At 41.0% G+C, this 24795-nt stretch overlaps 1 protein-coding gene across 3 annotated transcripts in view; it reads left to right on the top strand.

The window, feature by feature from the left end:
- Nucleotides 1-24795, top strand: part of BCAT1 (branched chain amino acid transaminase 1) — a 107924-nt gene that overhangs the window by 27873 nt on the left and 55256 nt on the right. Inside the window, exons 1-4 of one of the 3 annotated variants that reach the window (XM_047867800.1) lie at nucleotides 6496-6731; nucleotides 7827-7898; nucleotides 18085-18285; nucleotides 24145-24255. In XM_047867800.1, coding sequence (XP_047723756.1) covers nucleotides 6513-6731; nucleotides 7827-7898; nucleotides 18085-18285; nucleotides 24145-24255 — 603 coding nt within the window. In that variant the 5' untranslated portion in view covers nucleotides 6496-6512. Of the gene's footprint in view, nucleotides 1-6495; nucleotides 6732-7608; nucleotides 7753-7826; nucleotides 7899-18084; nucleotides 18286-24144; nucleotides 24256-24795 lie in introns of those variants that run through there. The other 2 variants (XM_047867802.1, XM_047867801.1) reach the window with 2 other exon arrangements.

Genomic DNA, 24795 nt, shown 5'->3' with positions numbered 1-24795 from the left:
GTGAGTCATGACCTGAGCCAAACAACTGAGCTGCCCAGGCGTCCCTCCACTGCAGGTTTAGCATGTGTCGCCCATACCTAGCCTCTAGAACTGCAAGACAGTTTCTGTGGTTTTAAGCCAGCCAGTTTATGATACTTTGTTACAACAGCCCTAGGAAACAGATATAGTAACTATATATGTACTACAAAGAATTATTCATTTTATTTGATTAAGGGGTTTGGCATTGAATAAGCCCAACTAATTCTTTTGTCAAGATTTCTTTCTGGTTCACTGAACCAGTTCTCTGGTTTCCAGAGACCGGAGATGGGGCTTTCTCAGGGCGCCTCATCTGTCTGTGCCTTCCCAAAGGCAAGCAGAAAGCATGTAAATAATAGGTATGCAGTTTGTTTTATGAGCCAAACAGCCTTATTTTTAAACTGTTTATTATTAAAAAAAGAGAAACACTTGAAAAGCTAACTAGATATTTTTAAGGTTTTTGCCCATATAATATTGTTCTCATCATTAATATAGATAATCCAAGGGCAACTACTTACAAGTGAAGAACAATCATTTTTTTAAAGTTAAAAAATAAAAATGTAACAATAGCTAACATTTATTGAGGAAGATGCTAAGTACTGCTGAGTCCTTTGTACATATCTTCATGCTGAATCTCATCACTGCTTTAATTTTTACTCTGATTTTATTTTATTTTTTAATGTTTATTTTATTTTTGAGAGAAAGAGAGAACATGGGAGAGGGACAGAGAGAGAATCCCAAGCAGTCCCTGCACTATCAGAGCAGAGCCTGATGTGGGGCTTGAACCCTGAATCGTGAGATCATGACCTGAGCCAAAATTAAGAGTCAGGTGCTCAACTGACTGAGCCACCCAGGTGCCGCCCCTACTCTAATTTTAAAAGTGAAACTCAAAACAGGCTAGTAATTTGCTAAAGGTCATAGAGCTAATAAGTGATAGAGCCAGGATACCAACCTTCCGCTATGACCAAACATATGACAATGCCCAAACCTGCACTGAGACCAGAGCCACATGGTATATTAAGATATAAATAAAAATTAGGCAAAATTAAAAATTCAGTTCCTTAGGTACACTAACCACATTTGGATGCTCAGTAGTCTCATGTGGCCTGGTGCAGGTACAGGACATTTCCATCCTTGTAGAAAGTTCTATTGGAAAGCACTGGTCCAATCCCTTAATAGAATACATTGAAAACCCCTGTTATGACTGGTTAAGGGAAGAGAAGGAACAGGAAAGAGGAAAAGGAAAGAGAAAGATTTAGGGTGAGGGAGAGCCTTTTGGTGAAGAAAGAAACCTACATCTAGGGGAAGAGTGGGTTTCTGAGGACATTTTTAGTCTGTTATCTTGTGAACTTTAGCAGTGAAAATTCCGAAGCATGTTAAATATATACTTTTTAAAAATCAGAGAGTTACAATTTAATGGATAGTTAAATCTCAACCTTGTGCCTGGCATTGGGTGAGGGGGAACAAACAGGCACAATTTACCATCACAGAAATTAGAGCAGCATGAATCAAATAATTCCAATAAAGTATGGCAGTTATTTTGAAATGGAAAGAATTCTATGAAAAAAAAAACAGCAGAGGGGCCTATGGCAGCCTTGATAGGGTTCAGGGGTGTCTCCCTGAGGACGGAGTGCCCCATAAACTGATAAAGGGGGATGAGAGAGCCAGCCAATGGCACGGGTGTGTTTCAGGCAGACGGCCAGCTGTGAGAAGGCCTGATGCCCAAAAGAAGGACTGAAATAGTTAAATTTGTGGCTGGAGAGAGGGAGAGTAGGGAACAGACAGCCAGAGAGTCAGGGGCAGGGGTCAGAATTTGGGATGGGTGGGAGAGCTGGCTAAAATACCTTGTCACAGGGGCACCCGGGTGGCTCAGTCGGTTGAGCCTCTGATTTCAGTTCAGGTCATGATCTCGCGGTTCTTGAGTTTGATCCCCAGATCGGGTTTGCTGTTGTCAGCCCAGAGCCCACTTCGGATCCTCTCTCCCCCTCTCTCTCTTCCCCTCCCTCATTCACACACACACTCTCTCTCTCTCTTAAAAATAAATAAATAAAATAAATAAATAAATAAATAAATAAATAAATAAATATTTTGTCACCAGGATGATGTAAAGTTTGAGGATTTTATTGGCCAAGAAGAGATATGTTCAGGTTTGCATTTTGAGACGATTTCTCTGGTTGCCATGGTAAGAATGGCTTAAGGGGAAGCAAGGCTGAAGATATAGAGGCTACTTGGAAGCTATTTGGTACCAGGATGGCAATAATATGGCTGGAGAAATGGCGACTGTCAGGATATTTGGAGGTAGAATGTATAGACGTTGGTGATCACTTGGTTGTGCTTGAAGAATGACCCTGATGTTTCTTGGTAGGGCAGCTGCATGGAGTAGGGGTCAGTAGCCTACAGCCCGCAGGCCAAATCCGCTGTGTCCTGTTTTTGAAAATACAGTTTTATGGGAACCCAGCCTTGACTGTTCTTTTACATATTATCTGTGGCTGCTTTTGCCATACATTGACAGATCGGAGTAATTTTTTTTTTCAATTTTTTTTTAATGTTTATTTTTGAGAGAGAGAGAGAGACAGAGCATGAACGGGGGAGGGTCAGAGAGAGAGAGGGAGACACAGAATCTGAAGCAGGCTCCAGGCTCTGAACCATCAGCACAGAGCCCGACGTGGGGCTCGAACTCGTCAACCGCGAGATCATGACCTGCACCGAAGTCGGAGGCTCAACCGACTGAGCCACCCAGGCGCCCCGAGATTGGAGTAATTTAGCAAAGACCACATGGTCCTTAAAACATAAAATATTTACTATCTGGCCCTTTCAGAGAATGTTTGCCAAAGGAGATAAATGATCATTACCTTCATTTGTTGAGGAATTAGCACTTACCAGACAAGGTTCTAAGTAGTTTACATATGGTACATGTTACGATGGTCCATCCCATTTGGCAAACGTGAAGTGTTGCCGTTGCCCCATTTTACAGAGGCACAGATGTGACATTCTCATTCACTCCCGTAGCTTCAGTGACCACCTGCATGCCACTGAGTCCTCAGGTGTCTACTTCGAAACCAGACCTCTCGTTTGAGCCTCAGACAGGCATATGTCTAACAGCCAGTCTCAGAGACCAAAAACTCAGCATGCCCCAAACCAGACTCCTGCTGGTTCATCTTTCAGTGTTCCATTTTTCTTAGCGAATATCACCAACAAGAAGAGCAAGCCAGAAACCAGGGAGCCCTTCTTGTCACCTGTCTCTCCCCATTCTTTCTCTTGTCCACTCTGTATAAAGATTGCAGAAATCTGGCTGCTTCTCTCCAGCTGTATCACCTACCACCTGCCAGATCCAACTTATTAATAGGCCAGCACTTATGTGGGTTCTATAATAGCTTTCTCATAAATCCATTTCTTCAGCCACACCCTCCTCCAGTCTCCAAACTGCAGCCACAGTGCACTTCAGTCCTGTCAACCTCCACCCCTGTTCCCTATCTAATCCTACCCTTTGGATGGTTTTTCTTGTTCTTAGGATTCCATGAGTTCTTTCGTTGTGCTTTTGTGTTGTTTCATTGTTTTTGAGTTACTGTCCAGATAACAGGAGTGCAAAATAATTCTTGTCAATACACATGCAAATAAGTTCTGAAGGTCAGGATTCAATTAATGTATCTCCCCTATTGTGGAAGAAGCTGGTTTTATGTCCATTTGCAAATTCATGTCACTATTCCTGACCGGGAAGTGTGTCTGTTCTTTGAACAAGTTTTAACATCTGCCTGGTAACTTCATTATAGTTACATAGACTATAATATAAATTCATTTTATATGTATATGGCAGTCATACTTTTGCCTTTATCAGGGAAATTATCCTTTAACTCTCTTAAAAGGCACTACGTGGTTGGCTGTCTGCCAGCCCTCCCAGTCTCACCCTCGACCAAGTTCCCTGCTTGTCTCCACTCCAGCCCTGTCTCTCTTGTCTTTTGTAAGTGCCACATTTCTTCCCTTCTCAGAGATGTTTTTTCCTGGAACTCACTTTCATCTCAGATGTTTTTCATTCTCTCTTATAGTAAATACTTTTATCCCCTAGGTCTCTAGTTAAGGGTCCCTTGCTGGAAAGCCCTTCCGGACATTTCTGGTAAAACACAGGTAGCACTTGTTACTTTTGCTTTTTTATATTTATAGGATTAGTTGCTGCTTTTTAACACAAGTACCATTTTTCTATGTGGCTAAAGGCAATGCATGATAATGCGATGGAAGTATGCTCACAATACATCCCCAGCACCTAGCCTATTTCCTTCACGAATGTTACATACACAATAATAAGTATTTTAGACAGATTTTTGGTGTAAGTACTCACTGCTCAGGAGAGAGGTGGACTGAAAAAAATACATATTTGGGAGCCATCAGCATATAGGTTCAGCCACAAAAATGCACAGGAAGCAAACCATTGGGTTAAATGAAATGAAGGCTGTTAGGAGCCTTGTTCAGATGGAATAATAGGACAGGAGTCAAATTGTAGCCACTTGAAGTGGGAGGAAATAGAAGCAGTTAATACAGATTGCCCTTGCACAAATGTTGGCTCTGACGAGCCAAAAGGTATAGGTAGCACTGTGATAATTGTTCAGTAACTTCATTCTTTCAGTATATGTTCTCTTGATGGAAAAGGGAGGGTTTGGGGGCACCTGGGAGGCTCAGTCCATTAAGTGTCTGACTTCAGCTCAGGTCATGATCTCACGTTCATGATTTTGAGCCCCACGTCGGGCTCTGTGCCTACAGCTCAGAGCCTGGAGTCTGCTTCAGATTCTGTGTCTACCTGGCTCTCTGCCCCTCCCCCACTCATGCCCTCTCTCTCTCAAAAATAAATTTTTAAAAAAAGGGTTTACAAGTAACACTTAAAATAGCCAGAAAATTGGAGCTGTGTAATATTTATCTTTAAAAACAATAACAGACTTTTAATGCATGTCTGGTGTAGTCATTTTTTTTTTAAACATTTATTTATATTTGAGACAGAGACAGAGCATGAACGGGGGAAGGGCCAGAGAGAGAGGGACACACAGAATCTGAAACAGACTCCAGGCTCTGAGCTGTCAGCACAGAGCCTGATGCGGGGCTTCAACTCACACGGAGTGCGAGATCATGACCTGAGCCGAAGTCGGACGCTCAACTGACTGAGCCACCCAGGCGCCCCTGGTGTAGACATTTAAACCAAGCTTTTTTTTTCTTAAAGTTCATTTATTTATTTATTTTGAGAGAGAGCACACAAGTGAGCATGAGCAGAACAGGAGCAGAGAGAGAGAGAGAGAACCCCAAGCAGGTCCCACACTGTCATGCAGAGCCGGATGTGGGGCTTGAACTCATCAGCCGTGAGATCATGACCTAAGCTGAAGTTGGATGCTTAACCGACTAGCGACCCAGGTGCCCCTAAACCAAGCTTTTGAATGCAAACTGTTAATAGTTCTTCACCTAAGAGTTTCTTATTTTTAGGCATGGGGACAAGGTTGGAAAATGGCAGCCCTAGAGTTTACTTAGTCTATACTTTTTTAAAAATTTTATTTTAAAATTTGATTTTAAATTTCTTCAGGGACTCTGGTTTCCAGCCACATGTGACCTGCCTGGGCTGGAACTTGTCGCTCCACCCAAACCTCAGGAGCTGTTCTATGCCTTTTCTGAAGGGAAGGGAGAAGTGAATGCTGTTTTCTGAGTTGAAAAGATTAGAGCTATATTGTCTTTAGGACTCTATGAAATAAATTCTAAAACCAGACCAGATCTAACTGCTCTTACCCAGAATAAACCGTTCTCCCCCCTTTCCAAGAACAAATGAGCCACTTCCCATTAATTTAAAAGCCCAGAAAGGCTCATAACTGAAGCTGACGTCGCCCTGGGAGAACACGTAGAGAAGGCAGTAGCTTCCTTTTTCCTTTCAAAGGTTGCTTTATCAGCTTCCTTAAATATTGCTTCCACGGGTTTACAGCAGCGACCGGTCAGCTCGATTGGGGGCTCTTTATTTTGCCTACAACACTGAATGGCTGGGCGGATGCAATAGCGTCGAGGTCTTCCGGCAGAAAGAGCTCTTAGAGGGCGTGAGCCTGGTAACCCTGCAGCACCCCACAACAAATCCCACTTGAGGAGGTGGTGCAAAGAAATCTAAACCCCAGATTCACGTTCTCGCTCATCAGTTTGCACGTGGGGATCGGTGGCAGAAGAGAGCCAGTGCGCAACTGCCAATCCCGGACTGCAGACTCAGGGGCAGAAGCTTTTAGCCTTTCTGTCCACGGAAACTCTTCCCCTAATGTAAATTAATTTCCCCAAGTTTGCCTTCGCCCTGGCCGAGGGGCGTGTCCGGGCCGGTAACCCTGGGGTGGCTCGGTAAATGCTCCTGAAGTGCCTGCCTTTGGAAAGGCGCTCGCTCGTGGCGCGCACGCTTGTGCCCCAGCCGGAGACCAAGTGGTGGAAACTAGGGCTTTGGTTTTACCCACCGAAAAGCGAGAGGGACCAGACGGTTGGAGGCTCCACCCCCGGGGATGCTGGAGGGGCTGCGTTGTTCCCTGCTCCTGGCCCTGGCGCTGGGCCCCAGGCGGCTGCAGCCCGCGCCGCGCAGTCGGTGCGCTGGAGCTTGGTCACGCCACTGGCTTTCGCGTCCAGCCGCGCGCTGCGTGCGGCCGCAGCTCTCCGCAGCCCCGCGCCCCCGGGGACTCCCCATGGCCAGCCCAACCCGCGCCGCTGCGGCCTTCGCCCGCCAGGTACCCGAACCCAGACGTTTGCGGAAGGGGGGCGGATTGCACCGGCGTCTCCGAAGCCTGCCGGCCTGGTCGGGCGCATCGCTGTCGTTTCCTGCACTATCCTGCTTCGCCGCACACCGCCGTTCCGTCTCCACCCAGGCGTTTCCTCTCTCCCCAATCCTAACCGAAATCTAGAGCCCCAGCCAGCGAACTCCGCCTTGGAGAGGCCCCCGCCGGCCAGGTCTAATGCCCAGCCGCTGACGTGCTCCGGAGCGCGGCGTGGACAGCCACCGGGGACGTGAGGGTCGCCATGGAAGCTGCTTTGGGGGAGGAGGGGGAAGCGGAATTTCTGGGCTGCCAGAACTGACAACCACATCCTGCGTTCCTTTGCCACCCCAAAATATTTTGACCGCAGCCTTCTGCCTTCTTGGATTCCACCCCCCCCCCAACCTTTCCCCCCACCCCTCCATCTCTTATGTAGCTATTTAGCAGATGGGGGGGGGGTGTTTGTTTTGTTTTTAAGGTCTGCACCTTTCCCCAACTCGTCCCTCAACCATTGTGCCCTTAAGTATCTTTTGAATTACCCCCTAATTTCCTGAGGTTATGTCCTTAACCTGTGAGGTTTGGTGTTCGTGCGCCCGCATTGCAGGACCCTGCCCGTGGAGAAAATGGTTCATTCTCGTCCTCATCCCTTTTCCAGCCTTGCTATTGTGCGCCAGTGATTGACAAGACCACGAGGCTGAGCTCGCCCAGGAGATTTTTCTATAAATGGCTTAAAACCCTGGTCTAGACTATTCGCTCCGATGTAAGGGGGACAATCACCTTCTTGTTCTTTGCTGGTGAACCCTGGCTCTGTAGGGCGAACCTGGAATTTAACCAGTCTGCCCTAAGCTAGCGGTGGAGGACGAAAACAGCTGCGTCCTCCTGAAAGGTTGAAAGTGAAGGGCAGCACTCCCAGGACGCTCTCCTTTGGGGCTGGTGCCCGGGTGCTTGATCTTCCTCCTGTTTGCTTGGGTACCTGAGCGGAGCACGCGGTGTGATGGTGAGTGATACTGATTACCCCAGGCCACAGTTTACCCACCTGGTTTTACTTAATGAATTTAATTCTTCTTTAAGGACTGCAGTAACGGATGCTCCCCAGAATGTACCGGAGCAGCGGGATCAAAAGAGACGGTGGGGACTTTCAAGGTAAGGTTATTTGCTCAAGGTTAAGTGCTACAACAATTAACTGAATAAATCTATTTCTTGTTGAGATTTGGGGCAATTTCACGGTGTGGATTTTACAGTAGTTTAGATATGCTGCCATGCATTTTAGATTCCACTGGGGGGGGGTCATTTGGGGAGCAGTAATATCTTCATATCTAAAATTACCTAGCAGTTAATTACTTATTTCATGAATCATAACTTCTTCTTGAAAAACAACTAATTTGTAAATATTCATTTAGATAGAGGTTTATCTGATTGTCTAAGTATAACCTTTGACTATGCTTGTGGAAAAAGTTACACTTGTCATTTTTCTCTTTAAACCAACACCTAACATTTTACAGTAAATGTGTTGTATTTCCCTACCTACTCTCTGAATTATGGGGTTTGTATATTAAATAATCTCATAACTTCCCAGGCAAATAGTGAGGAGCAAATGAGGAACAATCTTGTAAAAGCACTTTGAAAATCATAAAAATACAAATATAAGGTGTATTATTATTTTCTTTATAAATTATCATCTCCACTGCACCCCACCAACCATGGAGGTTTTTGCTTCCTCTCTTTATGTCTCCTGCCTATTTGTCACTCACTGTCAATTGTCATCCATAGCACAGAGTGTCCTCATGATCTCACATCCTGGCAGGGTTCAGAGAGGGAGTGGAAACTTGACTCATCAATTTAACACACACCCAGCTCTTACTGTGTGCTAAGCATTGGAAATCTGAAGATAAATTCAAGATAAGGTCTCTGCTGTCAGGATTAAAAAAAAAAAATAGAATATCGTAATTTCTTTACAAAAATAAGCTTGTGAATTTTTTGTGTCCATAATACTCCTGGTCCTTTAAAGATCATATCCTCTGTAACCTTATAGCTGATCTAATCTACTCTGCTAACCTATTAAGACTAAGTTCTAATACATTTGGAGACTTAAATATATTGAGATATTGGGTCCTAGGAAAAATGAGATAAAACAGACTCCTATTTGGTAATCTCTCAGAGTCCTTTTATATAGTAGGTAAATTCCTCAAAGGGTATATAGATGAATGTGATTTTTTTTCTCAAAATTTCTTTATATTTCTTTACATAGAGAATTTTTGCTAAGTTAAAATTAATTCATAATGTAAATAATCTATTTGCTGAATTTAGATTTCTATATATTATGTTTTAGTTAAGGGGGAGGTGTGCTGACATTCTACATTTGTATTTATATATTAAAACATGGGTTGTTAATGGTGGTTGTATTCACAGTGCATATGTGATGAGGCAAATGAAAAATGAAATTGATAATTTTGGGAGAAAAATGGTGGGTTTTATAAGACCATTTTTGCTTTTGACAAAAAGCAAAAATATTTTTCTATCTCTTTTTTATTTACTCCATTTGTATTTTTAAATTGCCTTTTGGATTTCTCATAGGGAGTTTTCATATTGTATCTCCTCCCCTCATTTTGATGCAGTCATTTTATTTATTTTTTATTTTTTTAATATGAAATTTATTGTCAAATTGGTTTCAATACAACACCCAGTGCTCATCCCAACAGGTGTCCTCCTCAATGCCCATCACCCATCCTCCCCGCTCTCCCACCCCCCATCAACCCTCAGTTTGTTCTCAGTTTTAAAGTGAGGATCCAGTTTCCCAACAAAGCCCAGAAATAAGATGCCTTATTACAGAATCTTTCTATGGACTCCAGAGTCATCTTTGTTTCAAAGAAATCCGCTGTTTCTTCCACTTTCCCCTGCTTTATTCATCTCCACAGAGTGTGACACTCGAAATCTGTAATTCTGCTCTTCGTACCTTTCTATTAGGTTTTAAAAGAGGGTCTCTAAAAGATCATGAACATAGCACCTAAAGCTTTCAAAGTAGAGTAAGAAAAGTGCACTTATTGTAGAACAAAGTTGTACAATTTCTGATACACTTGGAAGGCTGAGATAGCTCTTAAACGTTACGTGTTGTGTCCAATGCAGAGAACAGCTCCAATACTGAGCAATGAAGGAGAGATGTTGCTAGAATGCTGGCTAATACAGCCCTCAGGTGCAACCAGGTTGCATTTGCCTCTTACGGGCTTCCCCATTTCAGAGCAAATACTTACCCAAGCGTGGCTTTGAGTTAGGAACTCATTGTTTTTTTAATATGCTTTGTTTTTGTCAATATTTGCCATTTCACAGTCCAGTCCTTGTGGCCTTGCCTTTCAAATTCTTCCTCAGGCATAATATGGCCTGAAGTCATCAGAGAACATGGAGCATTGGAAAGGGACAGATTAATTATGCAGAAGAGAGTATCACTTAATAAATATTATTCTTTTTTATCCATCTTTAGAAAGTAAATGTAAAGTTTCTAAAGAACACTGATAAAAACTGTTTGCAAAATTTCTTTTATGCCAAAAATTTTTTCACCGCCTTAGACTTGATTTCATATCTACTCAAAACCAGTCACAAACCTTCAGCTAATATTTACTTTAGAATTTGATTCAGTGTCCAATTAGGATATTTAATATTCTTAGGTAATTTCTCTTGGAGCTCAGGTTAAAAGCTGTTAGTTTTAGTTTCCAGAATTGCAGAAAATTTTTTAAAGGAAGGAAAATAGACTTCTTGATGAAATTCTGAAAGCACTAAGTTGTGCATTACTTTGAAAAACTGTATGTTGGGCAATCCTTCTTTACAAATTAGAAAGTTAGAGGGTTGCTGTTCATATCATTAATAAATCACATCTTATAGGGCTCCTGGGTGGCTCAGTCGGTTAAGTGTCCGACTTCGGCTCAGGTCATGATCTCGTGGTTCATGGGCTCGAGCGTTGCGTCGGGCTCCGTGCTGACGGCTCAGAGCCTGGAGCCCCCTTCAGATTCAGTCTCCCTCTCTCTATATACCTCCTCCACTCACACTCTGTTTCTCTCTCTCTCTCTCAAAAATAAATATTTTTTAAAAATCGCATCTTATAAAAGGATGTAGCAGCCTATGAAAATAAGACATAATTTAATCATTTGTATTCAGTTTCCAGAAACTTAATTAGTAGTATCAAGTTATAATTACAGGAGCACTAAGTCGAGCATAAAACCACCTATTCTATATCTTTGCCATTAACTAGCTTGATCTCACAGGGCCAGTGGATCACTATGGGTGGTCCTAGAGATATTTTAAGGAGAGTTCAGAAAAGTAAAAATTATATACTATGCTATGCTCATTCTTTTTTTTTTTTTTAAGAGAGAGATAGAGCATGAGCAGGGGAGGGACAGAGAGAGGAGACACCAAACTGGAAGTGGGCTCCAGGCTCCACGTTGTCAGCACAGAGCCTGATGCGGGGCTCAAACTCACAAACTGTGAGATCGTGACCTGAGCCGAAGTCCGAGGTTTAACCACTGAGCCACCCAGGAGCCCCTAGGTTATGATAATTCTTAAAGTTGGTTCTTTAAGGCTCTGTAGTAACAAAAAAGGTCTTTTAGTAAGATTTTTATAAAATCTACAGCAGTCTGTCGTGTTGAAATACACTAAACCATGAAGATCAATCCATGTTTAGTGAAATTTAGAACAGAATTATTAGTACATATTTGATGTGTATAGTAGTTACTGTGCTAAATGAGAGTCCAACATAATCCAAAGCAATGACTGCCTTTTCCAAATGTTCAAATTGGCTAAAAGATTTTATAGAGCCAAACCAAACATTTTGGGAGCTGGGATGAATATCTGTGTAGAGGGATTGTGTGAGCAACTGCTAGGCAGTTTGAAAAGCTGAGGATACCCCCAGACTGCTGGGCCAGATGGGGTGCTACAGTTTCCATACTTCCTGCTGGAGTAAAAGAGAAGAGAGTTTGGATAAACTGGCCGCACCACATGTCCAGTGTTACAGATGGAGGAAATGATGGGAAGAAAAAGAGGTAAAGGTGGGAGGACATCTGTAGCCAGGTTTTAGTCCTTCCTGTTAAACTATGGCATATAAACAAGAATGCTTAAGGGCTGGTCAGTTTTCAGGCAATGAGGAGACCCCAAATACAGCCCCCCTGTGTTCCTTGTTAACAGATTGTGTTTGCAGTTCTCCGACCAGCCCTGCTAGGCTCCCTTGCAACTTGATAGATCAGTGTGATACATTTCTGACCAGTAAGGCATATGGAAATTCCTGGAGAAATGTTGCTTTTGTGATCAAAAGGAATACACTTGTCTCCTCTTATCCTTTTCCTCCCCTATCTTTGGACCTTCATGAGATCATTAAAGCTGAAGCTACAGCTATAAGCAGCTCTTCTTTGACCCTGAGGAGAAGGCTAAGAAAATCACAGGGCCTTGAGATGATGGGGTTCTGTCGGACTTGGCTCTTTCAGACTTAACGTGAGAAAACCAACTCCTGTTTGTGTTTTACTTACTTGCAGCTGAATGCATTCCTAAGTGATAAGTAAAAGGTTAATGCAGGACATTAGTGAGAGGTAGAACTGAAAAAAGAAGTTAGTGCCATACTTGGGATACTTAATTTTGCAGCTAAAATATTTGGCCTTAAATCTATAGCCATTTAGGTATTCAGTGCACATTGAAAATTATAATCAAGCATGTGATTATGTTCAGAGAGATTATAAGGAAGAGATACAGAATATTTGCTACTGAGGGGGTAATAGAAATTGAGGAATCAGGCTTCTTAAAGAGATTCTTGAAATTACAAGCGTCTCTATTACTGATAGGGGGAACCGAGGGTTGGGAGAATGTTGTGAGAATGATAAATTACCTCGAAAGGAATGAAGATGTAAAGAAAATACAGGAAAAAATACACAATGAATTTGTTAATGGAGGTCCTGTCTGGGAAGTGGGAATGTGGTGGCCAGGGTACTAGTTGAGAATTTGACACTTTTCATTTTTCTTCCCTTTACAGTAGAAATTTAAAGTAGTAAACATGCATTACTCTTACTAAATGAATTAAGGATTAAGAAGTAAAGAAGTAGAACATAATATATCAGAAATAGGGACCAACTTTTGGAGGAAATAGGTGTTCCATTTTAGATACGTTCAGTGTGAGATAACCAAGGTCCTGGGATTACAAAATAATGGACAGATTTTGATAAGAATTCACAAATGAGACTTGAATCTCTGAAGTGGTTCTCAGCCCTTCCAGTCTTAGCAGCCAGTGTTGGGAACCCTCACTCTTCAGGTTGCTGAAATCTGTGTGTGTGTGTGTGTGTGTGTGTGTATATATGTGTGTGTGTGTGTGTGTGTGTGTGTATACACACACATGTATATACACACTCACACATATATACATACATATGTTCATACATGTATATATACACTTATATGCATACATATATACATAGATATTTATACATATGTATAAATGTATATACACACATATATAAATATATATATATATGTATAATATTTATTTTTGAATAAGAGAGCGAGAGAGAATTCCAAGCAGGCTTTGTACTGTTGGCGCAGAGCCTGACTTGGGGCTAGAACTCATGAACCGTGAGATCGTGACCTGAGCTGAAATCAAAAGTCGGACGCTCAGCCAACTGAGCCACCTAAGTGCCCCCAGATTGCTGAAATCTTCAAGGGAGACAGTGTGGTATGGTTCTGAGCCCAGAGTGCACAGTTAGAATCACTTGGGTAAGTTCAAACAAAGAACGCTTCCCCTGCTCTAGCCCAAAGATTCTGTTTCAGTTCTGGAATGGAGTGTGGGTTAGTGTTTTTAAAAAGCTCCGTAGTTGAATTCAATGTGTATCTGGGGTTGAGGATCCCTGATGCAGAGGAGGAAATGTAGAGGCTCAAAGAAAAAACTCAGTGTTACCCGGATTCTTGTGTTTTACCACTGCCAAACTATCTTTCTCCCCCTTCCTGTTTTGCTCCTTCATACTTTTGGAACAAGAAATAAAAGCATGGAAGCCATGTGTCTAGTATTATCCCTGATGGCTACTTCAGATTGCCCAGGATAAAGAGGTAAACTGGGGTTACTTTAATTGCTAGCAGCCTCTATGGTGAAGATTCTTGGGGATATAAGGAAGATGGCGTACAGTCTTACCTGCACAGAGCCAGAACCCATGCAGAATTGGAATGTTAGTCAGTGTACCATGGAGTAACTAGTTCTCTCGGCTCACCCCTTCCCCCACTCCAGCAGCCACAGTGCCTCCATGACGTCTTCTGCCACTCCATTTCCCCTACATTTCCTGAATTCCTGCCACACTGAGTCTTTCCTGTTCCTTGAATATGCCAAGTCTGGTTCCTACCACAGAATCTTGGCCCTTGCTTCCTCTTAAATATTTTGCCTCTGGATATCTACATGGCCTACTTCCTTCTTCATTCAAGTCTTTGCTTAAAGGATACCTCATCAGGAAGGTCATTCTCAACGCTGCTACCAAAAATAAGCATTTTCTTCTCCCACTCTGTCCTTTTAAGCAGCTTTCATTTTCTTCATAGCACTAATCACCTCCTGACCTCTCTTCACTTATTTCTTTATACTGTTTTTCCTGCTCTAAGACAACAGGATTTTACTTGTTTTATTCCCTGAGATTCCTTTGGGCCTGTAGCAATACAGGTACACAGTAGCTCAACAGATATTAGGCTGAATGAATGCGTAATACTTGCTCACAGTGGCTACTGCCTGTCCGTGGCTGGCTGTGAGCTTGCCTGAGAAGGAGGGGCTGGGCCACAGGCATCTTTGCATCTGTTGTGCTTGCTTATTTATTTATTTTTGAGAGAGAGAGCAACACAAGCCTGGTAGAGACAGAGAGTGAGGGGGACAGAGGATCCGAAGTGGGCTCTGTGCTGACAGCAGAGAGCCTGACGTGGGGCTCGAACTCACAGGCTGTGAGATCATGACCTGAGCAGAGTCAGCTGCTCAACCACCTGAGCCACCCAGGTGCCCCTCTCTTGTGCTTATTTAGTGCAGTGCCTGAACCATGTGCTGATTCAGTCAGTGTTCACTGAGTGAATAAAAAAGGCAAAATACTAAGAATAATAAAGCATATAAGGAAGAAAGAGGAACCATGGGAAAGAGAAATAAAAACAACCCTACAGTTGTTTGATATGAGGCCATAGTCTTGTTTTTAAACATTATGTAGATTGTTATTGATATAAAGTATATATTCCATTGCTTATATTGATTTCATGGCAGGTGGGGTTGTTTGTTGGAGAGCTTAGAAATCCTGTAAGGTGTAAGGATCACGTGTAGTTGATATCTTATTGATTAGCTCATTAGAATTGTTTAGCTAATGATAGAAATAACTTGGAACGTGATCTTTATTTTACTTCTGAAGAACCATGCAAAGCACTGATTCTGTCACTTGGGGTGGGGGAAGCTAAGGTTTGCTGTCTTTACAATGTTGAAGATGTACCCTGAACTCAGCAAGTAGGAAAATCTCTCTCCTACTCACACTCCCATCTCCATTTGTACCTGTTTTCCTCTGTTTTGGGTCTTACTACCCTCTCCTGTTATTAAGACATTTTTATATGTAGTTTAAATTTTTTTTTTTTTACATTTTTATTTATTTTTGAGAGACAGAGACAGAGCACAAGTGGGGGAGGGGCAGAGAGAGAATGAGACACAGATCTGAAGCAAGCTCTAGGCTCTGAGCTGTCAGCACAGAGCCCGGTACGGGGCTCGAACTCACAAACTGTGAGATCATGACCTGAGCCGAAGTCGAACGCTTAACCGACTGAGCCACCCAGGCGCCCTTATATGTAGTTTTAATAGGTGAAAACTTGCATTGTTTGTGTTACTATATTGATATGGTTAAAGATTTTTCTTAGTCTAGGACTAAGAAAAGCCACTAGAAAAAAAGCTAACTTAAGCAAAGTCATATGTGCTTCATTGTTCAAGAACACTGTGACACCGTTCATGTAATGAAAAGTTTGTGAGAATTTTACTCACTTTAAATCCTAACCATCTTCTGTGAATAAGTCTGACATTCATCAGGGAGTACATCTGAAGTCAGCTGGATGTTATTTTCAGTTATTTGAGAAAATTTGTACTGTATTGAATGTGAAGCACTGAGTTAGGGCTGGAGATTTAACTGGGGTATCTACTCAGAGTTCTTGTCTAAACAGTCTAGAGGGACTGACAAACTTTTTTTTCCCCCCAAAGTTTTATTTACTTATTTTGGGAGAGAGAGGGAGAGGGAGAGAGAATCCCAATCAGTCTTTGAACTGTCAGCACAGAGCCTAATGAGGGACTCAGTCTCAGGAACTGTGAGATCGTGACCTGAGTCCAAATCAAGAGTTGGGTGCTCAACTGACTGAGCCACTCAGGTGCCCCACTGGCAAACTTTTTTAATAGGTCAGATAATAAATATTTAGGTTTGAGGACCGTAAGGTGTCTGTCACTGTTAGTGGACTATGCCATCATTGAAGGTAAAAGGACAGTGTGATTGTGTTCCAATAAAACTTTATTTACAAAGAGGCCAGAAGCCTGAATTTAGCCTGTAGGTGAAATTTGTCCAACATTCTACCTGGTCTAGAGGATAAAGGGAGAGAAATGGGATTCAAGGATCCAAACAATTTAGCTCGATTGTATCTCTTTAAATAAATTCTTTTTTTTTCTTTTCTTTTTTTTTTGCACTTAGTAAAGGATTTTAAGTTAATTTACTTGTTTGGATTAAATGGTGGTAGAAGAAAGTCCATCACCACCACCCCCCAATTTGGCATTTTGTTGGCATCTTCCAAAGTAGCATTCATCACAAGACTAACCTGAAAATTACAATAATGTGTTGTCTTTAGTGCCTTAGGCTTCACTGTAATGTGAGCTTTGTGGTTATTTTAGAATAACATTCAGCCTGAATGTTATTCTAAAAATAAAACTGATTATTATTCATAGTCTATCAAATGACTAAGACATGTGTAAGACAGTGAATTAATCAGAAGCAACTAGATCATTTTATTTTATTTTTTTAACATTTATTCATTATTTTGAGAGACAGCACAGTCAGGGGAGGGGCAGAGAGAGGGGGAGACACAGAATCCGAAGCAGGCTCCAGGCTCCAAGCTGTCAGCACAGAGCCTGATGCGGGGCTTGAACTCATGAAATGCGAGATCATGACCTGAGCCGAAGTCGGACGCTCAACCGACTGAGCCACCCAGGCGCCCACAACTGGATCATTTTAAATATAAGAATAAGAGGGGCGCCTCAGTCGGAAGAGCATGTGATTCTTGATCTTGGGGTTGTGAGTTCGAGCCCCATGTTGGGTGTAGAGATTACTTAAAAGAATAAATTAAAACTTTAAAAAAAAATTTAAAAAATATAAGGATAAGAGCTGATGATCTAAAGGGAAGTTCTATACTTGATTTTGGGAGCAGTTTATACATTTGTGTATTAAGTGAGTTTGACCTTCTTTAGGAAGTCAAATCTGTCCCTCGTTTAATATTGTCTTTTAATTGGTCAAAAAGCTCCTTCCCTGTGATTTTTGTCAGCAGTCTTCAGCCCTTGCAAAGTTAGTGATGGGACTGCGATTCGGGCACGGATGTGTTTGGCCATTTGTAATGGGCAAGCTGGCTATGTGCAGATTTAGTAAAATGCTGCTGTGTGAACTTGTTACCTATTACTCCTAATTTATCCTTCTTTCAATAAGAGGTCCTTTGTTCACTGTTTCAGCACAGAATAGAGGATTTATATCTTGGTGTTCATTCTCTACATCTCTGTTTTCAAAGAGGAAAACATTTGCTTCCCTCTGCTCATTTCTTCTATAATGCACCCAGGGGGTTTTGAAGGCTTATGCCAAGAATTCTTGGAGGGAGTTGGAGTACAACCATCGCCAAGAGGTTCAGTTCTTAATGACTTTAATTTTAGTTTAACAAATTGTCATGAGTGTTGCTGGTTTTGTCGTAGAAGACACCCCTTACCTCTTTCCCGAATGCTCAGTATGGTGAGAGTGAAGAAGGGACGTGTTCTCGACTTTTTCCATCATTTTACACCATCTGCTCTTTTGTCCTCATTTCTAAATATCATTGAATTTGGTTCTGATACTTATTAGGCAGTGTATTGTGCAGAGATTTCAAGCAACAAGCCAAATTCTGAATGCAGGCATGATTTATTTGGCTCACATAGTATTGTTAAATTTCTGAGTTAGTTGCCAGCACTTAAATGTCAAGTGATTTCACTTTTTAGTGGCCAGTGACTTAAATTTCATTTGTCTTTTGATTTTCTGTATCATCATGCCAGTGGATGTTCAATAACTTTTCTTTAATGGTGCTGATTTTTCTTCCCTAGGCTAAAGATCTAATAATCACACCAGCCACCGTTTTAAAGGAAAAACCAGACCCAGCGACTCTGGTTTTTGGAAGTATTTTCACGGATCACATGTTGACCGTGGAGTGGTCCTCAGAGTTTGGATGGGATAAACCACATATCAAGCCGCTTCAGAACCTATCATTGCATCCTGGCTCATCAGCTTTCCACTATGCAGTGGAAGTAAGTACATGGGAGTCAATGAGGGTGACTTATTAGATCTTCACTGTGAGTACACGGTAGCTCTTCCTGCTCAAATAGCTTGTGGGCAGTATAGGCTTTATCATATTTATTCAAGGAAGTCATAAATGTCTTTAAAGCTTTCCCAATAGGCAGTTAAATTGAAGGTAAGTCTTAAGGACCAATTTTTCAGATAATTTGGAATTTTCCATAATGTCAATGAAGAAATTATTTACAGCAAATATAAGGACAGTAGGTAAGAGAATTAGCAATAAAAAATCTGGTACTGTTACTATTTTACTAAGTCATTTCTAAGATCTTCTAATGACTGAGAAGGTGTTATTGAGTACAATATAATGGTTACATTTTAATGCTAACTGCATGTTTTTATGACCGGCATTAATGTGTAGTTATATGTGTTAAGAGACATGTAATTAAATGTCATTCTTCAGGCATGAGTAGAATAATTGTAAGCATAAAATATTAAATATTTGGAGAATGCTTTCTCTGGTCCTTGTTAGGATACACTCTTAGATTCACAATAGACTCCTCATTCCCTTGACCCTCATTTTGTTTTACTCATTTTTACTGTGTTAGACATCTTTCCCAGAATATTAGAATCCTGGAAATAAGCAGTGGCCTACCTATTAAGGGACTAAAAGATGGTAGTAGTAGATATTTATAACAATAATGATAAAATTAGTTTTGTTTATTAAATTCCAGTAATGTGCTCTGAACCTTATATGGGTCATCTCATTTAATAGTGAGAAAACGTAGTTAAATATTCAGGTCAGTCATCTGGCTCCAATTCGGTCTCTGTTGTTCCATAGGGAACTCTTTGACTTGGGAAGCTTATTTAAAATCACTTTGTGCTTCCAATTTCTTTACCTATAAAATTGAAGTAGTGATAATACCTACTTCATAGTGCTATTATAAGGTTAAGGTAAGGTAATTTGTTTAAGCATACACACTCATGTCTGGTGCAGAAGGAGAGCCCAGTCCTTACCTACTATTTTTAACCCTTAAATCAGCATTATCATCTATTGTAGAAGCAGGTTCAGAAAAGTTAAGTTTCTTGGCCAAGGTTACACAATATTAAGGGAAAAGACAGGGTACAAATGCTGACTTCTGCTTTCTGCGATATCACTCCTAAATGCATACACTAAAATTATGAAGAGGCCTGTCCAATTAACTTATTCAAAATTATAAATTTGAACAATTTGGAAACCTGTTCAATGCCCAGTGTATCCACTAGATGTTGAACTTGAGGGTCTTCAGTTTCCATTCCCATCTCTGTGTCTGAACTGTATTAGCTTGGATGAATTCTTTGATTATTTGAACACTCCAAGCCTCCATTTCTTCAACTATAAAATAAATAAGAATGGTAGCTGCCCTTCCCTGTGTCATAGGGCATCTAAATAGATTTCCAACAAGTTTTCAAATGCCAGTGGCTATCAGAATATTTTTTAGCTTTCAAAAATCACAGTAATCCCTTCTCATGTACTTCCCATAGGCCACTGGTTCTCCAAGTGTGGTCCCTAGAGCAACAGCATTAATGTGGCCTGGGAGTTTGGTAGAAATCAGAAACTGTGAGGGTGGACATGTACTGTGTTTGAGACCACTGCCCTCAGATTTGCCACATTCCTTTCAAATTTTAAAGCATTTCCTTTATTTGCTCTTTATTATGACCTCTGTCCTGTATGTATGGGTCTGCTTCTGGATCTCATTTTTCATTGCACTGTCTTATCTATTCTATTCTGTTCTTTTGTTTGTCTGTCTGCATAAATGTCACACTGTCTTGATGTCTGCCTGGGAAAAGTCCTTCTATTTTGCCTTTCAAGAGTGTCTTGGATGTTCTTGGCCCTTTGCTTTTCCATATAACTTTTTTTTTTAATTAATTTATTTATTTTTGAGAGGCAGAGAGAGAGACCAAGAGTGAATGGGGGAGGGGCAGAGAGAGAGGGAGACACAGAATCCAAAGCAGGCTCCAGGCTCTGAGCTGCCAGCACAGAGCCCGATGCGGGGCCCGAATTCACGGACCGTGAGATCATGACCTGAGCTGAAGTCAGATGCTCAACCGACTGAGCCACCCAGGCGCCCCTTCCATATAACTTTTAAATTTAGTTTATCAAGTCAATCAACTTTTATAGCTTAGTTTGTTAAAAAGAAAATAAAACTCCCTGACATGATGTTCATTTGGGTTACACTGGTTATATAAATTGATTTGGGAGAATCAACATCTTTATAATATTCAGTCTTTGGATCCGTGAGTGTGAGATTGTTTTCTGCATTTAGTTAGGTCTCTAGTGACTTGATAAAGTTTTATATTGTCTTTATGGGTCTTTGCTTCTTTTGGGCACGCCCCCCCCCCCCATAGTCCTCTCTTAATTCTATCATAAATAGTGTTTTTATTTTCTAACTGCTGCTGTTACATAAGAATATAATTTTGTATTTGGTTACCTCATCTAAGGAAATACATTTCAAAAGAATATGTTGATTTGTGCTGATTTTCTACATATTTATTCTTACCTCTGTTTCATGATCTATGAGAGTATTTATTGATTGATTTATTTATGAGAGACAGAGCACAAGTCAGGGAGGGGCAGAGAGAGAATGAGACACAGAATCCGAAGCAGGCTCTAGGCTCTGAGCTGTCAGCACAGAGCCCGGCATGGGGCTTGAACTCACAGACCATGAGATCATGACCGGAGCTGAAGTCGGACGCTTAACCGACTGAGCCACCCAAGCACTCCTTTTTTCTATTCAGTCTAATGCTTTTTATTTATTTTTGCCTTATTGTAGTTGCATATAGTTGCATAGTATTGAATTAAAGTAGTTACAGCGGGCAATTTGTGATGTCCCCACTCTGAAAAGAAAAGCTTTGGATTTTATCAATATGATGTTTGGTTCAAGTTCATTGTAGATATTTTTTTTTTTTAATTTTTTTAGTTCATTTATTTATTTTGAGAGAGAGTGTGGGAGGGTCAGAGAGAGACAGAGAGAATCCCAAGCAGGCTCTGCACCATCAGCACAGAGCCTGATGTGGGGCTTGAACTCACAAACTGTAAGATCATGACCTGAGCTGAAACCAAGTCAGACACTTAACCGACTGAGCCACCCAGGCGCCCCATATTGTAGATATTCTTTATCACTTAACAAAGTTTCCTTCTTAGTTACTTGGGAGGCTTTTTTTAAAGAGTCTCAAATGAGGGGCGCATGGGTGGTTCAGTAGGTTAAGCATCCCACTTTGGCTCAGGTCATGATCTCATAGTTCTGTAGATTTGAGTCTTGTGTCGGGCTCTGCGCTGACAGCTCAGAGCCTAGAGCCTGCTTTGGATTTGGTGTCTCCCTCTCTCTGCCCCTCCCCTGCTCATGCTCTGTCTCTCTCTCAAAAATAAATAAATGTTAAAAAGAAAATTAAAAAATAAAAGCCTCAAATGAATGTTTAATTTTGTCAGATACATTTACTATATCTAATGAGATGATTATATAGTTGTTTTTTTTTCTACCTAAGCTATTAATATAATGAATCTCATGTTTTCTTATGTTACATCAACTTCTTTTCCTGGGATAAATCCAACTTTTTCATGCTATGTTATCCTTTTGTATATTTTACATCTGTTACTTTTAATGAGATTATCATATAATCTTTATATATATTTGAACCTATATCAGGTGCAAACAATTTTAATTTTTAAGTTTATTTTGAGATAGAAAGTGCAAGCAGGAGAGGGGCAGAGAGAGAGAGAGAGAGAGAGAGAGAGAGAGAGAGAGAGAGAATCCCAAGCAGGCTCTGCACCCTCAGTGCAGAGCCCGACGTGGAGCTCGAACGCCCGAACCGTGAGATCGTGACCTGAGCTGAAATCCAGAGTCGGATACTTAACCAACTGAGCCACCCAGGCACCTCAGGTGCATACAAGTTTTAAATTGTAAGGTAAATGGAATCCTATGACATTACCTTTGAATTAAAGTTTATTTTGTTTTGCATTTACTAATATAACCTCACCAGCTTTACTTAAAAAAAATGTTTTTTTACATTTATTTATTTTTAATAGAGAGAGACAGAGCACAAGTTGGAGAGGGGCAGAGAGAGGAGACATGGAATCTGAAGCAGGCTCCAGGCTCTGAGCTGTCAGCACAGAGCCTGACGCAGGGCTCGAACTCACAAACTGTGGGATCATGACCTGAGCTGAAGTCGGACGCTTAACCGACTGAGCTATCAGGTGCCCTAGACCACCAGCTTTACTTTATTTATTTAATTAAAAAAATTTTTTTTATGTTTTTTATTTATTTTTAAGACAGAGAGAGACAGAGTATGAGCAGGAGAGGGGCAGAGAGGGAGGGAGACACAGAATGGAAGCAGGCTCCAGGCTCTGAGCTGTCAGCACAGAGCCTGACCCGGGGCTCGAACTCACAAACCAAGAGATCATGACCAGAGCCAAAGTCGGATACTTAACTGACTGAGCCACCCAGGCGCCTCCACCAACTTTAGCCAGAATTTGTATGACATAATTATTTTTATGTCTTTTTGTCTCATGTGTGTTTCAGATGTTATCAGCTGAGTCCAATCTGACAACTTTATCTTTTAACTGAAGCTTTAGTCCTATTACATTTAATAAGTTACTCACATATTTGTACCTAAATCTCATTTAGTGCTTTTACATTGTGCTGCATGATGTAGACTTCTTTTCTCATGTAAGCTCTAAGGCTATAACCTTCTAAAGGCCCAATTATCATTCAGTTCGAATTTTCTAGTTTCCATAATTTTTATTCCTTGACTCATACTTTAGTAAATGAGTTTCTTCTTTTCAAAATGTTGACATTTTGCGGCTGTATTTCTGCTACTGATTTCTGATGTAAGGTTGGGAAATATGTGAAAAGAACATGCATTCTGCAGGTGGTGTGTGCAGGGCTCTGTGTATCCACTAGGCTAGTTTATTTTTCCTGTTCTTCAAATCTTCCGTATCTTTACCGAATTTCAGCCTGTTTGTTCTGTCAGTTATTTAGAGAACCAGTGTTAAAATTTCCCACTAAAATTATTGATTTTTCTCTTTTCTGTGTGTATCAGTATATACCTACTCTTTAAATTATTATTAAGTATAATTTATTGTCAAATTGGTTTCCATACAACACCCAGTGCTCATCCTAACAGGTGCCCTCCTCAATGCCCGTCACCCACTTTCCCCTCTCCCCCACCCCCATCAACCCTCAGTTCTCAGTATTAAGAGTCTCTTATGGTTAGTATGCACCTACTTCAAAGGTTTTTAACATCCCTGCCCAGTGGTTTGTCTGGGGCGCCATTTTGAGAAAGGTGCCATGGCCCTAACACAGGATGGTCTTGAGCTGCTTGGGTTCTATGATTTGGGAGACTAAACCAACCCTGGTCACATCTAGATTATTTACTATCCAGAGTTTGAATGAGCCCGATTAAATGAAAGGATGCATGGGTGTTTAGGGCAGCAGGGTACCATGGGTTCTTTGCCTGCATTTTCATTGTCTGGGTAGTTTGCCATGTTTTGTGATTGGAGATGTTTTCTTCCCACCTACATTGAGGTGTTATTTAGTAATATGGCTCCTAGGTAAGGGATATCTTTGACTTCTTACCAGATTTTTGGTACTCAAAGAGTTCTTTTTTTTTTCTTTCTTCTTCTTTTTTTTTTTTCCCCCTTAAAGAAGTTCTTTTTAGCCCAGCTACTCTAACCAGCCTGTCAACTGCTGGCTTTTTCTAGATTTAGAGATCTTTGGTCTAAGTCAACAACTTTACATGATGAAGAAGATGAGCGCCAATGGAAAAGTCAGTCTTTTAAACACAGATTATTTTCATTAATGATTCCCTAAGATTTATTTCTCTTTTATCTTTAGTTATTCGAAGGATTGAAGGCATTTCGAGGAGTAGATAATAAAATTCGACTCTTTCGGCCAAACCTCAACATGGATAGAATGTACCGATCTGCTGTGAGGGCCACTTTGCCGGTATGTGAGTGGATTTAGGAGTTTCTTGTATGTTTCTTTCTTTTAATGTAATGGGTCATTGTGAATTTACTACGGAACAAATCATTTCTGAATGTAGCTGACCCTTGGGCAATGCAGGGGTCAGGGGAACTGGCCCCCACATGGTTGAAAATCTGTTTGTAACTTTGACTCCCCAAAAACTTGACCAAGAGCCTACTGTTGACTGGAAACCTTACCAAAACATAAACACTTGATTAACACATATTTTTTATGTTGTGTGTATTATATACTTAATTCTTGTAATAAAGTAAGCTAGAGAAAAGGAAATGTTACTAAGAAAATCATAAGGAAGAGAAAATACATTTACAGTACTGAATTATATTTATTAAAAAAAAAAATCAATCTACATGCAAGTGCACCCGTGCGATTTAAACCCATGTTGTTCAAGAGTCAACTGTACTTAGATTGATATACAGTACAAACATGTGAACACTGAAGTTACTTCTGATCTACTTTGTAATCAGTGAGGTAAAAATTAGCAATTCCAGAGTCTATTTTTTG

This window comes from Prionailurus viverrinus, chromosome B4, assembly GCF_022837055.1.
Source record: "Prionailurus viverrinus isolate Anna chromosome B4, UM_Priviv_1.0, whole genome shotgun sequence".
Classification (NCBI taxonomy): Eukaryota; Metazoa; Chordata; class Mammalia; order Carnivora; family Felidae; genus Prionailurus; species Prionailurus viverrinus.
This window is presented reverse-complemented; position numbering and strand designations above follow the sequence as displayed.